General features: G+C 35.7%; 1 protein-coding gene across 1 annotated transcript; it reads right to left on the bottom strand.

The window, feature by feature from the left end:
- Window positions 1–654: 654 nt before the first annotated feature.
- Window positions 655–16,870, bottom strand: LOC132116988 (nuclear receptor subfamily 5 group A member 2-like). Its single transcript, XM_059525941.1, has 7 exons — window positions 16,672–16,870; window positions 15,728–15,846; window positions 15,100–15,241; window positions 13,321–14,066; window positions 3,693–3,812; window positions 3,457–3,604; window positions 655–1,274 (listed from the first exon to the last, which is right to left on the bottom strand). The coding sequence occupies exons 2-7, from the start codon at window positions 15,827–15,829 to the stop codon at window positions 1,021–1,023; spliced, it is 1,512 nt and encodes a 503-aa protein (XP_059381924.1). The 5' UTR covers window positions 15,830–15,846; window positions 16,672–16,870; the 3' UTR covers window positions 655–1,020.
- Window positions 16,871–17,481: the final 611 nt, after the last annotated feature.

Below are 17,481 nucleotides of genomic sequence, written 5' to 3'. Positions count from 1 at the left end.
TCTCACTTTCCATCTTAAAAAGGGAATGTTAATGAAGGTTGCTTAGCTCATTTACTGGCCTCTCTTGATGAAATCATTAGATTTCAGCTTATCGTTTAATTTGTGCTTTAGATTGTAATTATTGAAATACCTCATTTGTCATGACAGACATGTTGCCGCTTCCTGTCTAAGTGGGAGGTTCTTGGCTGTGACTGTGCCTCACCTTGTCTTTTAAATACTGGAATAAGTGCTTCTTGGTGTCTGTGTGTGTGTGTGTGTTTAGAGGGAAGGCACAATCTGTCGCTTTTTTAAATAGAGTGCTGAAGGGATGACGTATTTTTGTAAGCCAAATCCTGGAAACAAGTATTTTACGTAGCAGTTTTGGTTACACCGGTCTAAAGTCAATGGGTTTTTAAATGGGTCTTTGGATAAACGCTTGAACTAAAGTCTGTACTGTACACAAGCTCAACATATTTTCATGTTTTATACCCTTTCGATTGAAAAAGCTGCTGGCTAACTATTTGGTAAATGGGACTACAGAGATTGTTGAGGGCATTCAAGATCATCACATCGAACAAGTTTACTCACTAGCCGCTTTGACAGCTTCACTGTGTTTTTAATTGCATTCTTTTAAAGTATTCTATCTTTCAAGGAAACTGTTTTTAAAATAAGGACTGAAAGAGCAGAAGTCATGCGACTGTGCTTTAGAGTTTAGCTTTCTACTTCCAAGTGATTGTATTTAGGCTTCAAACAGCTGTTCATTCCTGACCAAAATGGGTAAGAATCACAGAGCTTATTTTCTGCAAAAACCAATAAAAAATTGAATTGTGTTTTTGTCAAAGGAACCAAGGTGATGCTGACCTACAAAATACGTCATCGCTGCAGCACAGTCAATAACGCTTACATCTCCCATCTTTCCTTTCAGAAACACAGTGGCATGGTTGATGAGGTTTTCTGTGTGCGAAAGACGACTGCTGCAAAACATCTAGTCAATAACAGTGTCATCTGCAAAGGAATCGGGCCTGTAAATGTGTGTGTGTGTCAGATGGAGGTTCTCTTGGCATGCAGCATTTCTATGAGGAGGTTGTTGCACGGCACCTCTCCGCTCAGGTGTTTGTAGCACAGGTAGTCTTCAGCTTGTGTGCTGAGTGCTCTGAGCTCAGGAAGGCGCAGCAGGATCTGACTAAACCTGTCCGGGAATTGTGGATACGCACACAGTGTGTACTCCAACAGCGCGGCGTTCACCTGCTCGTACACGCTCTCCACGTAAGGTTGGTTTTCCAACAGCTTCACATCTGCAGTAAGAGAGAGCAGGGCAGCAGGGTTATTAACTAAAAGTGTTCATGTGTTAATGTTTACGCATATTTATAAATTGTGCACAAAATATTAATAAAAAAATGTTAACTGAAATAAAATAAAATACAAACTTCAACTTTATTTCAGCTAGTTGCTGAGGCAACATTTCTTATTTTCATATATATATATATATGTGTGTGTGTGTGTGTGTTGGCATATACTGTATAATAACAATTTCAGCTAGTTGACAATGCAACATATTTCATTTTTGTTTTGTTTTAGTTATTTTAGTACTAAAATAACTAATAAAATAAATGCTATGTAGACATATTTTTAAAAACGAATAACAAGTTTAGCTAGTTTCCGATGTAACTGCTGATTTTCATTTAGACCTACTTAAATAACAAAAAGGAGTAGGCCTAATGATTAAACATTAGTCAAAACTAGCATATACAGAAAAAAATAAACATTTTAGCTAATTTTAGCTATTGCCATTTCGAGTCTGAAGCGAAATAGCCTAACTAAAACTAAATAAAACTGACAAAACAAAACTACATCTAGCCTAATAAAAATGTCCAAAAACAACAAAACTGTCACAACTTTAACTAAAACTAAAACTGAAAATATGAAAATATAATCTTATTCAAAATATAAACGAAAACAGTAGGCTATATCAACGGTAGTAAAATAACACAGAGATGCACCAACAGAGTCTCAATGAAGACGCATGAGAGGAAAATGGGGTTTCAAGCACTTCCTGAACACACACAAATACAAACACTCTCTCTAACACACATACACAGCCCTCAGCCACTCTTATTATGAAAAGCAGCTTTTGTCGACGCTAAATTGCTCTCACTTAAGCGAACGCGAACAATAAAGGAGCATTTTCTCCCGAAGCTGAGAAAGAGACGGCGCGGACCAACATGGGGTCAATCCATTAAACTTCTGAGTCTTGTTATAGACGGCGTGTGTGCGTCTGCGAGCGGATACGGGGTCCGGCTCCCTGCCTTTGTAAACGGGAGCGATTCAGCAGCCTTTCATTTTAATTAAGCCCATTACCCAGTTACCACGCGCCCCGCGCCACACAAAGCACGCTGCCATTCACGACAAATAGCGCGATGCACGCGCGTCCTCGTTAGCTGGGCTCGAAATCAATGCAATATTCATCTTTTGAGAAGTTAATTAGCCTCGGTCAAACCCCGGGAGAGGAAATATGGATACGCTCAATAAGACGCGGAGGACGGGGTGACACAGAGCCTATGAAAATGTATTTTATATGAAACTATTAAAACATCAACAGCAGCATTGCTGAACTAAGGGAGCCTGACACAGAAAGAGAAGACTTTCACACCTCTTCCTCATTAACGAGAAGTCGTTCTGGCCTCTGGATTTAGTTAAGACCTAAAACTCTTCAAAACAGTTTAGCGGAACTTATTAAGGGAAATATCATTTGATACATCCAAATTGTTATCATTCCGTCAGCCAATCGCAAAACATTCAAAACGCTAACGAAATGTTAGCACACAATCTTAGGCGATTTGACACAAGGTTAATAAAAAGTCTTAAATTTAATGTGACACGTTTTTTGGTATTCTGAAACATATATAGATTTTTTTTTACAATTTACTATTGAAAATATAAACTAAAAAAAATAATTTTGGTTATAAGGTCACAAATAAAAGCACATTCTCAGACTACAGTTTAAAGGTTTTGGGGGTCAGTATATTTATTTATATATTTTAGTCATCAAGGACACATTCATAATGTTACAAAATATTTCTATTTGAAATAAAAGCCGTTTAAAAAAATATTTATCAAAGAACTTGGGGGGGGGGGGGAGTAGGCTATCTCAGTTTTCAGAAAGATATTAAGCAGCACGACTCTTCTCAACATAGTAATATTAATAGTAAAGTTATACTTGAGCAGCAAATCAACATATTAGAACGATTTCTGAAGGATCAGCTGTAAAACTAAATTATCAATGCGTCGTGCAAAAAAACAACAACAAAAAAACCACGTGGCTAACATTATATGCGTGTCTCCCTGTATTTTTTTCCCCAAGTTTAAAAATCACATTGTTATTTTTTTTTCAAGAACACTAAAACCTAAAATTGGCTAAAAACAAAGTAAATTATTTCCATTTTGAAGTGTAACTAGTGTTTAAGTTGATATTCTCACCGGGGTTGAAGAGGATGAGGTATTTGAGACAAGCGGTTTCTCTGCGGTCCAACTGAAGCTCCTGCAGACGGTGCACTAGCTCCTGACCTCTCTGTATCATCCCGTTCAGAGTGACCCCTGCCTGGGCCAGTAAAGACGCAAGCTCAACCTGACACAAACAGACATAAACTACATGAAATCAACACATCAGATGTATATTTCTGCCTATATTCTGTCGGTTTGAGTGTGTGTGTTACCTCCTGTCCAGTAATGAGAAGCACACTGTCCTCTTTCCCATGATGCAACTGTCTGGCGATGTAGTCCAGCACAAGCAGCTCACTCCAGCAGTTATGCAGCAACTTCATCTGATCTCCCACCTGTGAAGCAGAATGAAATATGAAAGTAGACAAAATGATTTCCAAATAGGTTTTTTACACTATTTTATTAATTCAAAAATATTATTGATTATATGAATAATATATTATATTCTATTTTTATATGTATCACATTTATGTTTTTTTAATCCGGTATATAATGTATTAAGTGACTTGATTAAGTGAGTTTTTTCTCTATAAATTAAAATATATTTTTATTTTGTATAAAATATAATTGCTTAAATATTGCTCTTTCATAGCTCACAGCAACTTAAGCTATTTAAGATATTTGTTAATATATAATACTTTTGAATATTTATTTAAAATTACATCATATTTATATTTTTATATTATATTTTATTTAATTAGTGAATCTCAGTTGTTTCTCTATAAATTATAAAAAAAAATAGATACAAACAAATGAGTCAATTATATAATATAAAAGTATAGAGGTATATGAAAGGAAAATATTATTTTAATTATTTATTATTTATTCATTTACTTCTTGAAAATGTTGAAAAATCAAAATAAAATAGTTTTCTTATAAATCTCTTTTTGCTTTCTAGGAGAAAACAACTATTAAGACTTCCCTTTTTGATATTTCTTTCCTACATTTTATGTATAAATAAATAATAAATGGATACTCATACACATACATACATATTTTCATATTCTGTGCAATACAATGTGAATATGGTACATTCAGACACGTTTAAGGAGCCTCACCCACACAAAATTTCCAGAGAGTTGCAATTTTCTACCGCCAACACAATAGCATTGAGTTACTGTATAAAAATGGAACAGAATGGACTGAACCATCATTCAGGTTGGCAGAGATGTGATTCAGGCTTCATTCAATAGCCGGCCGCTATTGTGCATATTCACACTCCAGTTTAGCAGGTGGAATTGAATTGAAAATAGCCAATTATGTGGATGATATAATTCTACAGAAACAACTTTCAGCTCACTGTTGCATATGAGATTCGTGACCCCTCAGTGCCTCTCGGGGCGGAACAGTTAATAGCAGCAGGAACACACTTGTTATTTTTTTTAAAGTGCATAGAATTGGACGGCAGCTCTATCTCTCCCTTTATGCCACACTCCTGTTGCCATGACGAGAGATCGTACGGCACATTCTGCACACAGTGAAGGAAGCTGGAGTCTGTCTGTTGCCTTAGATACACAATGTGCTACACAATCGACAAAAACACACATGCAAAGCTTTTTATGCAAATGAAGGAAAGCATACTGAGGGGAATGTTATTAAATACCGCTTCACCGTACTGTAAACAAATCATTTCAAATCTAGAGAATTCATTTTTTGCAGTTATGTAGTCAGCTGATTACTAGTCACAAGCAACTAGTGTTATTAAATATCAAAATCAAATATAGTTCACTCAAAAGGCAAAAGAGAAATAAACACATATGGGTTTGAAATCACATGAGGGGGAGTAAATGGTGATTTTTCTTTTTTTTTATCTATCATTTATCCTTATCATTTGAAATCAAATGAATAAAAAAGCAATGCTAGTTTATTTAAGCTTACTGAAGTAGCTTAAGCTAGTGAATATTTTGATGATAGCTTAAGAGAAAACTTCAGATTAAAGCTCTTTTGAAGCAAGTCGTTTCAATCTTGAAAAGAGAAAAAACTTTCTGCACTTACAGCTGCTTTCATGAATAAACATAGACACAAGGTTTTATTTGACTTGAAGTGGATCTGCTGCAAACTATTGTTAGCAATGCTAACCATTACTGTGGAGAATCAAGGTAGGATCAAACGATAGTATGAAAGTGATCAAGTAGAAATAAGTTAAGAAATAACGTTACAACAAGGTCAGACCAAACAGTTGATAAAAACATCACAAAAATCTAAAAGTAATCCACATCACTCCAGTCCATCAATCAACAGCAAAAAAAGAGTGTAAGGAACAAATCTATAGTATTATAATAAATATATCAATATCAGCTATAATTAATAATATTGCTTTCTCCAGTGAAAAAGTGGTCTCATCTGAATCAAGAGAAAAATATGCACAGACCAAGCAAGAAAATAACTGCTCTAAATAAACTGATTGGTTGATTCTGATGTGAGAGGACAACAAGGGGTGGACATTTTCACTGAAAGAATCGTTATTATGAATAAAACGCTAATGTTTTGTCTAGTAGCGATGGTTCGAAGTTAAACATGTCTTAAGGATGGATTTGTTTCATTCAAACACATTTTTTCACTTCGCAAGATGTTAAATGATGTACTGGAGTGGTGTGGATTTCTTATTGGTGTGAATTATTGTGATGTTTTTATCAGCTGTTTGGACTCTTATTCTGACGGCACCCATACACTGCATTGGTGAGCAAGTGCTAATGCAAATTCTGAAGAAACAAATTCATCTACATCTTGGATGGCCTTATGGTGAGTACATTCTCAGCAAATTTATTTGTGACTGAACTATTCCTTTAATAGCTGTATTATGTTCACATGACTTCCACAAGACAAAACAGGAAAAGAAAAAAGGTTTATCAATTAAAGTGACAAAAAGCTCAAAGAAAATAAATAAACAAAATCAATCACTGATATTAAGTGCTACAGCAAGGACTTTAGAATACTGAACCTGCGAATTACTACCATTACTAGCATTTTTCAGCTTGTCCTCGGCGGCATCACCATAAGTGCTGTGTGGAGCCGCTTTTGGAGAGTGTCAGATGCCCTTGTCACCCCAGTGTGGGCTATTATATGGGACAGAGAAAAAGCTTTGCTCTGAAAAGATTATGAGTAAAACAAGACCCTTGTCCATTTCTCAGCAGTAGCTGTTGACTCTGAAATCACACACAGACACGCACACATTCACATACACACTTGAACGCCACAACATTTCCCTGTCAGCGCTTTATATATTTTGTAACCCTCATTTATCGGTCGTAATACCTGCCTGCTGCCCCAGACTTCCACAACACAGGCTTTATTCTTATTGCTATTTCTCTCGGTTTTATCTTTGCAGAATAAAACCGCCTCTTTTTGTCTTGCAGGAATTTGAGATTTTGACCCAGAAGGGCACAGATGTCCAGCTGTGTGAATGTGGAAGTAAAACTCACAAACAGATCACAGAGGACAGAAGCTACATTTAGAATTCGGTTTTAATGTACTGCTCACTGCTCAATATAGCTATTTACTGTTTAAACTATATATTATATTACTGCTCAATAATGACACTTATTTTTGTCTGTATATGCATATACATATGTGTGTGTGTGTGTGTGTGTGTGTGTGGTTGTAATGACATGACCATGTAATACCATGATCAAATAATTAATTTAATTATAACCAGAAACATGCATAAAGAAAATACATATTGTTAATTTTCATTTCTTGTTGATTTTAAATGATTATAAATAGAATGCATTTTGCAATAACAGACAATATGCAAATGTCAATATGCTGCTTTTTTCACATGGTTACAAGTTTTAAATAATTTAATTACATACTGTCATAACTTTGCCAGTTTTGAAGTAAATCTTGAAGGATATGTTGAAAATCATGGCAGGTTTAACTGTCAAACTGTCAGTTGAGGGTCAGGTTTATTTATTTAGAAAGTATTACTTTTATTCACCAAGGACACATTAAACTGATCAAAAGTAACAAAGGAATTTATAGGGTTAAAAATATATATATATTTTTTAAATGCTGTTCTTTGAACTTTCTATTCATCAAATAATGCTGTAAAAACTGTAATGGTTTCCACAAATATATACAGGTGCATCTCAATAAATTAGTCGTGGAAAAGTTAATTTATTTCAGTAATTAATCTCAAAATGAAACTTGTGTATTAAATAAAACCAGTGCACACAGACTGAAGTAGTTTTAGTCTTTGGTTCTTTTAATTGTGATGATTTTGGCTCACATTTAACAAAAACCCACCAATTTACTATGTCAACAAATTAGAATATGGTGACATGCCAATCAGCTAATCAACTCAAAACACCTGCAAAGGTTTCCTGAGCCTTCAGAATGGTCTCTCAGTTGGTTCACTAGGCTACACAATCATGGGGAAGACTGCTGATCTGACAGCTGTCCAGAAGACAATCATTGACACCCTTCACAAGGAGGGTAAGCCACAAACATTAATTTGTTTAATGTTTGTGGTCCAAAGGAGCTGGTTATTCACAGAGTGCTGTATCCAAGCATGTTAACAGAAAGTTGAGTGGAAGGGGAAAATGTGGAATAAAAAGATGCACAACCAAACAAGAGAACCGCAGCCTTATGAAGATTGTCAAGTAAAATCAATTCAAAAATTTAAATTAACTTCACAAGGAATGGACTGAGGCTGGGGTCAAGGAATCAAGAGCCACCACACACAGACGTGTCAAGGACTTTGCTGAACCACAGACAACAGCAGAGGCGTTACCTGGGCTAAGGAGAAGAAGAAAAGTGAAAGTGAAGTGAAGTGACATTCAGCCAAGTATGGTGACCCATACTCAGAATTTGTGCTCTGCATTTAACCCATCCGAAATGCACACACACAGAGCAGTGAACACACACACACACACTGTGAGCACACACCCGGAGCAGTGGGCCATTGCCTAGTACTGGACCATTGCCCAGTAGTCCAAAATCCTCTTTTTAATTGAGAGCAAGTTTTGTATTTAATTTGGAAACCAAGGTCCTAGAGTCTGGAGGAAGGGTGGAGAAGCTCATAGCCCAAGTTGCTTGAAGTCCAGTGTTAAGTTTCCACAGTCTGTGATGATTTGGGGTGCAATGTCATCTGCAGGTGTTGGTCCATTGTGTTTTTTTGAAAACCAAAGTCACTGTACGTGTACACCAAGAAGTTTTGGAGAACTTCATGCTTCCTTCTGCTGACCAGCTTTCTGAAGATGCTGATTTCATTTTCCAGCAGGATTTGGCACCTGCCCACACTGCCAAAAGCACCAAAAGTTGGTTAAATGACCATGGTGTTGGTGTGCTTGACTGACCAGCAAAATCACCAGACCTGAACCCCAGAGAGAATCTATGGGCTATTGTCAAGAGGAAGATGAGAAACAATGCAGATGAGCTGAAGGCCACTGTCAAAGAAACCTGGGCTTCCATACCACCTCAGCAGTGCCACAAACTATTCACCTCCATGCCACGCCGAACTGAGGCAGTAATTAAAGTAAAAGGAGCCCCTACCAAGTATTGAGTACATGTACAGTAAATGAACATACTTTCCAGAAGGCCAACAATTCACAAAAAATGATTTTTTTTCTTATTGGTATTATGAAATATTCTAAATGTTAAATGTGAGCCAAAATCATCACAATTAAAAAAAAGAACCGAAGACTTAAACTACTTCAATCTGTGTGCACTGAATTTATTTAATACACAAGTTTCACAATTTGAGTTGAATTACTGAAACTTTTCCACGACATTATAATTTATTGAGATGCACCTGTAAAGCAGCACAACTATTTTTAACACTGATTCTTATAAATATAAATCTTGAGCAGAAAATAATGTTTTAAAATATTACTGATTTTACTGTTTTCTGTATTAATAAATGCAGCCTTAGTCAATCTAAAAGACTTATAAAAGAAAAATAAAAAATAATTATATCAACCCCAAACATTTGAAATCATCAGTGTATTTCACAAACCCCCCCCCCCCACACACACACTAATGCATTCTACACACTGTCTGCAAGAATGGTAGTATGCTTTGCTGAACACTGCTAGATATACTGGTTGTAGATTGAGATGCATGTACACATCCTAAACATCTTTCAAATTGTCAGACACACACTGCATATGTTTGTCTTCAGAGGGTTAATAAACTAACAGTTCACATCCGGCGTGTGTGTGAGTTTGACATGTGTGTGTGAGCACACCTGTTCAGGTAATAGTGTGAAGTGGAAACAATCAATCAGCACAGACAGAGGAAGTGATGATGGTATCAGTCCTGAAGCATCCTGCCTCAGTGGCTTTATTACAGTCAGTCAGTATGTCATGTCACTTATAAAATATACCATGGTATCACTAAAGCTTTTGTCAATACTGTATTTTGGAATAGGCCTATGTATGAAAGTACTATGGTTTTACTAACTGATACCATGACTGTACACTTTAGACTTGTAGGTGGCAGACTAAATCAAACTGATGGACCAGAGAAGCATATTTACTAGATTTTAAATTAACAAAATAAATATTCATTAAATGTCAGACTAAACATTGACAGTAGATGCATTAACTGAATTGAAAAGCAGAGGTTAATATTGGTTTTACTGGTTTTTATAAATCAATGACAATACAAATATAAACACTCTTAAAATAAAAGGTTCTTCGGTGGTTCTTATTGGCAAAAAATAATAATTTTCATTGGGTCCTTTGGAGATGAAAAACGTTCTTTAGGTTCCTCAGATCAGCGGGTTTCTAAATATCTATAAAATAAAAAGGTTTCAGAATGTAAAAAAAAAGGTTTTATTATTACATCAGCATTTAAAAACTACTTTGCTTCTAATTGGAATCTTTCAGGAGCGAATAATAGTCAGCTGAGTTTAACTATTTTCTGGAGGAATCTGATTAATTAAAAAGAGTGAGACTTGTTGAATAAGAAAAATCTTCAGGCAGACTGAACACACAGACACTGAAGCATTCACATTCTCCCCTTATCTGGAGAGGAATGCTGTTTCTAACCCCCCCGCCACACACACACACACACACAGAGAGAGAGGTACTGAGATGTAATGGACTGGAAATTGCAGTGTTTGCACTAAAAATAAAGAAAATTCAGTTCTATTTGTTGCAGACACTAAGTAACAATTGTTTTAATTCAAATTCAGAAGAGACTATCGTGTGTCTTGTATTTTTAATTGGAACTAAAAATGTATTGTGATTTATTGCTGCTTTTTTAAGCTATAATTCCATGTTTTCATGTTTCTCTTTTTTTCAGATTTAAAAAATAATCTTTCAGATTTTATGTTGGCACACCTATGTTTACAGTATTTAAGCCTCTGTTTCCTACCTCAATTGTATCTCTTTATTTGTGTGTGTGTGTGTGTTTGTGTGTGTGTTGAGAAGGTTATTCTATTATGTGGTGCGATTTCACAGAGTATCATGGTCCGTGTATGTTTGTGTATGTTTGTGTGTGTGTGTGCGTGTGTGTGTGTGTGTGTGTGTGTGTGTGTGTGTGTGTGTGTGTGTGTGTGTGTGTGAATAATGGCAAGTGTTACTATCTATATTGTGTGTGTGATTGAAATGTCGTAATGTGTGATTGTGTTTATGCTGCATTGTCAGCAGGGTTTGGAAACACTACAGAAAGCGACAGCAGCTCAGAATGGACAAAAGAAAGGAGTGTATCCTCTATTTCCTCCAAGACAACAAACACTCTTGAGTTTATTTAAAGAGCTCTTCGGGACCACCAAAACTCAAGTGTTTTATGTAAAGACCCCTCAATGCCACAGGTTATAATGGACACAATATAGCAGGAGCACTCAGTTTAAGATTGTTCTGAAAAAGTTAATGAGCCTTTTGAAATTAATCTTAAATATATCTCAGCATTTCGGATTAACAGTAAATCGAGACTTCCAGTTGAAATATGCAAAAGATGACATTTCAAGTAAGAATGTATTAATGCAAGATTCATGAAAATTCTACAGTTTTAATGATATTGTGATAATTGCTAAATTGCTATTAAATGAATTCAGTTCAGTATCCAGTATTCTCAAAAAATAGAGTGGGGTCAGTAAGATTAGTTTTTTTAAAGAAACTCATAATTTTATTTAGCAAGGATGCATTAAATTAATCAGAAGTGACAGTAAAGTCTATTCTATTGTTTAATGTTGCAAAATTTTTATATTTCAAATAAATGCTTATTGTTTTCTGGTTCCACAAAACAACTGTTGTTGATAATAATAGAGCAGCAAATTAGCAAATTGTGATTTATGAGGGATCATGTGACACCGAAGAACGGAGTAAAGATACGCAAAATTCAGCTTTGCATCAGAGAAATTAATTACATTTTTAAAATACATTAAAATAGAAAAGTTATTTAAAATTGTAACATTATTTCACAATATTGCTGTTTTTACTGTATTTTTGACATGTTGAGCAAAATAAATATAAATAAATCTTATCCACCCCAATCTTTAACAAGGTAGTTTATATAAATGTGCACAAAACATGCCTTATAATAAGTATTATAATATCATTATCATTATTCACAGGCTCAACAGCAGCTTAAATCATCATTACAATGCAGTGTTTCCTGCTATTTGTGTCATTTATGCTACAAAACCTCATAAAATTACCAGACAGCTAATAATTTCCTCAAATAAACCTGTTGATTGAATCACATCAGACATCACTGTTCGCATGTTAAAGCCATTATAAATGTGACAGTGAGCCAGAGCAAACACAGCAGGCCGGGTCTCTTCATCTGGAAACACACACACACACACTCCCTGTTCATCCATGTCAGCATCATTTCATCATGCCAACCGTATCCGCTCTGTTCATTTTTTTATTTTTTTATTTAACCTTTATTTACCCAGATGATCTCATTGAGATTTAAAACCTCTTTTTCAAGAGAGACCTGGCCAAAAATGCAAACATTCTGTGTGTGTGTGTGTGTGTGTGTGTGTGTGTGTGTGTGTGTGTGTGTGTGTGTGTTTATGTGTAAAAGGCCTAATTTTACTTAATCTGATGAAACTGGATTACAAAATATCAATAAAAACTTCAATCAAGTAAAGTTTTTACACAAAAAGAATTAAAAAGTTAAGATTATATATATGCACTAATAGTAAACATTTTCAAAGTTTACAAATGAAAAAAGGAAGTTTTCAAAATGTATCAATTAACAGCTGCAAATGACTGGGGGAAAAATGGCTCTATTTGCATCAAATGCTCCATTTAATGTCAAATAACAAATTGACATGAACACAAGTATATAAATAAATACATTTTTTTAGTAGAAAACCTCTGGGGCATGTTTGCATTTTCTTGTCACTGGCCATAACTCTGAGCTTGAATTGAGGACTAGCATAGTGTGTCTTTAAAATAAGAAAAAGGCTGAGGACTGAACAATAGTCAAAATCTTGTTTACAGGAAGATAGGAATCTTTGTGGCAGTTTTTCTGGTGATTTAAGAATAATACAAGACTTTCCACTTTACAAATGATTGGTTGTTCAGGAAATATGATACAAGGCGGTTTAATTGAAGGCATAATTTAATTCTGTCATAATTTACTCACCCTCAAGTTGTTCCAAAACTGTATACATTTATTTATTCTGCTAAACTCAAACAATATTTTGAAGAATTTGGTAACAGCTGGTGGCAGCCGTTGACTTCCATAGTATATTCTCCATACTATTGAAGTCAATGGCTACCGTAAACTCAACATTCTTCAAAATATATATAATTTATGAGCTCAGCACAACAAAGAAACTCATAGAGGTTTGGTACAACATGAGGGGGAGTAAATGATGGCAGAATTGCATGTTTTGATGAACGATCCCTTTCATTCAGATTTTCTTGTGTTCACACTTACCTTGAGCTCCTTAAAGAAGATGCAGCTTCGCGCCCACTCCACTATAGAGAAGAGCGTCTGATCGGCCATGTGGCACATCAGGCCGAAGGTGCTGAGCTGTTCCTGTTTGGCAGCGAGACGTGTGTTCTGTTCCTGATTGGCCGCCGCACTCCGAGAGTTCTGTTCCTGCTGCAGGTGAGCCAGGTGAGCGCTTATCTTGCTTTGCACCTGCAGCTCATCTTGCTCACAGCGAACAAACTCTAGAACCAGCGGTGGTACCGTTAAGCCCAGTGGGGCGAGCGGCGGGCTGGTCGACACTTGCGTCTGGTCGACGTATGTGTAGCCTGGAATGGATTCTGGGGAGCTGGCACTGGTGTAATGCTCTGAGCTTGTGTAGTGGTCGGGATACTCAGATTTGATGGCGCGGCTGGGCAGGGTGGGATACGCTGGGTACTGTGCTTGTAGAGGGGTGTGCGCCGGTATGGGGATGGATAAACACAGGGAACTGGATGCGTAGAGATTGCGTTCGTAATCTGTAGGGGCCACCGAGGTACCAATGTTTAGGTGGGTGTTTTTCAGAGCTGGGGTGGACAGAGCGGTGCTGAAGCTGTAGTCAGACTGAGGGGATGACATCAAAGGGGGCGTGGCTTCCATCTTTAAGCCACTAGCCCGGATGAGAGCTTTCTTCTGCTGCTTTAACGCCCGGTCTCGTTTGTACATAGGGCCAAATTTATTGCGCCCTCCTCGCATCCTATCAGCACGGACAGCTGTGAGCACAAACAAAACCATATTACAATACATTTCATATTAATATTAATATTTAACAGTATTATACAAAGGTATTTTATAATTGAATATAATAATCAATCTAAATAAAAAAGTCATAAAAATAAAAAAACTGTATGCTACATGTTCAGTGTTTTATATTTATTTAAAAGCATTATATTTCTGAATGACAGTCAACTAAAAAAGTATTCTTCAGATCACTGAAGTAACTAGAGTTTTTTTGTAGTTACTTTTCTACTTTTTCTAAATTTAAATGAATACAAAGATATTTGTGGAACTTAAAAGGGTTCTTCTAATGTATGTAGAAAAACCGTTTTTGGTTCTAATTAGAATGTTTATTTTTAAAAGAAAAGATTCGTGTTCTACAAGCTGGTCGTTTATTGTCCGTTTCTTTAAAATTCGTCCTTCGATAAACTCACGAACTTTAAAAATATCTCTAGGCCTATAGCCTGGCTGATTAAAAATAGAGCTGTGCTTAAATGAATACTTAACCTTGATCCAGAAGCAAAGCGCGCGCAGCCGGTAAGGCAAAGGTGCCTGCAGATAATAGAGACCTTGCAACAAGAACGGATTTTTTTTTTCTTCATTGTTTATTTTTTCTCGTCTTTTTTTCTAATTCTACATCTACATGTGAAACTAATCAGCTGGCTTCAATGCATAATAGTTTTTTAATAGACCTTCTTTACGGAATAGGCTATTATTTAATCGGTTATTGCCAATTTTCCGAAAAACACAAATCCTGTCACAAGATTGCCTTTATCCATACAGGCTACATATAGATTTAAATAGTAAATGATTAGATAACGTAAAATGTACGAGGAATTAATCAATACAATACAAAACAAACAGCTCTAAAAATGAAAAATATGATTTTTATAAGAACATATTTTAAATTGTAGCCTAATCATTTAAATTATTCATTCATATTTGATCTCCAATTCATTTCAGATTTATGCAGTTGTCTATACCGATCTGAATTTGAGATTAAATATGAGATAAAGCATATTTACTCACCTTCCAGCCGCATCCCGACGTTCAGACATTTCTGAAAGCGGCAGAACGGACAGCGTTTCCTCTGGGTTTTATCGATCTTACAGTCCTGACTCTCTGCACATGTGTACCGTTTGTTATTCTGTACGGTCCTCTTAAAGAAACCCTTTAAAATGAAGGGAGAAAAACATTTTACCATTCGACAGCAAAGAAGAAAAGAAAAGAAATACTTACAATTATACAGAATAAATTCTATAGAATAATTTATCTATAGATACATTGCAAAAGTGACTTTAAAATTAATAAACAGACTACGCGATTTGTTCGAAGTGAATGTAACATCGAAATTTTATTTTTTAATTATATAGCCTAATATATTGACAAAACTGTATACACCTTTATATGATGTGCATTTGTCAGATAAAATAGCTTTTTCTACTTGATCTGACCCTTAAAACTTTGCTAAGGTAGCCAGGCTGATTCAGTCCCAGGCCTATTAAATTATTCAGGATAAATGTATTCAACATTTACATTAAAAAAAATATTATTATAAGTGTTGGTTTTTAAACCTGTTCAGATTGTCATCACATCAGATTTTAGGTTACTGAAAACATTTTACACTGGGCTATATTTAAACAGTCTGATTTAATACCTTGCAGCTCTCGCAGGTTAATAAACCATAATGATAGCCAGAAACTTTATCCCCACACACCGGACACAACTCTTCCAGGTCCGTATCATAACTGTAGTCCATTCCGCCCCGCCGAGCGCCTGCGCACAAACATATTAACACACACCTGAAACAGCGCTTCTTCAGTGCTTCAGCAAAACCGTGTATATATGCTTCTTGCGATTACATATGATTTTCTTGGTGGTTTGAAAAGCACTATAATATTGACGGTTTTCTAGAAATAATAATAATACAAATTAAAAGAGAAAGATTACTATTATTATTATTATTATTAAACATGATATAAAAACTAATTAAGGCCTTTAAATGATCACATTCAATATATTCACCGATATATACACTAAATATTATTTTTAGAAGCTGTAAATACAACAAAGTGTTTTACAATAAAATACTGACTAGACTACTATTCCTTCTGCTTCAAAATTTGCGTTTGATTTAACGTTATTACTAACCGTTTTCTATTTATTTGTGAAATTAACTAGAACTTTCTGAGTAAAAAAAATAAAATAATTCTACGCCATTTTTTTCCAGTGTATACTCCATCAGGAGTAGGTATTTACAATCTCGCCATTGACAAATCTAAGTCCATTTAAAGATTTCGAAAAACAACAACAACAACATTAGGCTATAGTTGGCATTTTAGCATTGCAATTTTAACAATACATTGTTTTTCATAATAAATGTTTATAAAATCACCTTACATTAAGTAAACGAGAAAATATGACAGCGTTTTCATTTATTTGTATTATTTTGTTAAATAGGCCTATCAATATATCACAGCTATGAACCTGATTATGAGGTATTACATTTTTAACTATATAATCATTCTACGGTTGAAATGCAAATAGGTCCGAGTGACTGTAACGACAGCATGTGATGTTGACGTGAAAGGCAACTGTTACCTGTCAGTGACACTGCTCCTCTGCGGTGCTTCAGTGCTGCTGCTCTCTGCGCGAGGAATTTAATCAGCAGAGCCGCGACGCTGCGCGATCCTGCCGGCTCAGTGCGAGACTGTTTCCCCGGTAAAACCCGCGTGATGTGTGCGAGGGCAGCAGCTCTTTAGTGTTCGGCCTCGTGTGTTCACACAGTAGACATGCCCTCATATTCACACACACACACACACACACACACACACACACACACACACACACACACACACACAAAACAGTCAATGAGCGACAGGAAGAAGCGCCTATCTACAACAGGTCCTGAGGATGGGGAGGAGACAAGTTTCCAAACGAGTGCTTCGAATAAACTCTGAATAAGTTTATGATTAAAAATATATGCAGCTTTTCTTTCAAATCGGCCGACCTATTTTTATTTTTATTTTCTTAATATGCAGACAGCTGATTTTTATTTTAAGAAAAAAGGTACAAAAGCAGTAACTGGGCCGGTACCTTTTCTGAAGTTGCTAATTATGTACTAATATTTACACTTTAGGTACAAAAGTGTCCTACTAATACACACCTGAAAAAGGTACAAAAGTGTACCTTTTAAAAAGGTAGGCCTACTACCAGCTTGATACCCTTTTTTCTGAGAGAGGGGAATACAAATTAACAATATTTGCACAAATATCACTTGCACATCTACAACCTTCACGTTATAGACAAAAAAAACTACTATTTTACTACTAAATTTAAAAAAAAATCCTCCCACTCAGAGGCGTCGTGTCCATTCGAAGTGAGGGGGCACGTGCCCCCTCAGATTTCTGA

The sequence above is a fragment of the Carassius carassius genome, chromosome 36 (genome assembly GCF_963082965.1).
Source record: "Carassius carassius chromosome 36, fCarCar2.1, whole genome shotgun sequence".
NCBI lineage: Eukaryota > Metazoa > Chordata > Actinopteri > Cypriniformes > Cyprinidae > Carassius > Carassius carassius.
Note: the sequence above shows the minus strand (reverse complement) of the source record. Positions and strands in the feature narration are given on the sequence as shown.

Excerpts from the sequence above, each read along its gene's own strand:
- LOC132116988 (XM_059525941.1), bottom strand. The coding sequence starts at position 15,829 with ATGGACTACAGTTATGATACGGACCTGGAAGAGTTGTGTCCGGTGTGT. Across the intron at positions 3,813-13,320 it reads TCTTCTTTAAGGAGCTCAAG|GTGGGAGATCAGATGAAGTT; the intron begins GTAAGTGTGAAC and ends TCTGCTTCACAG. Across the intron at positions 1,275-3,456 it reads CCTCATCCTCTTCAACCCCG|ATGTGAAGCTGTTGGAAAAC; the intron begins GTGAGAATATCA and ends CTCTTACTGCAG.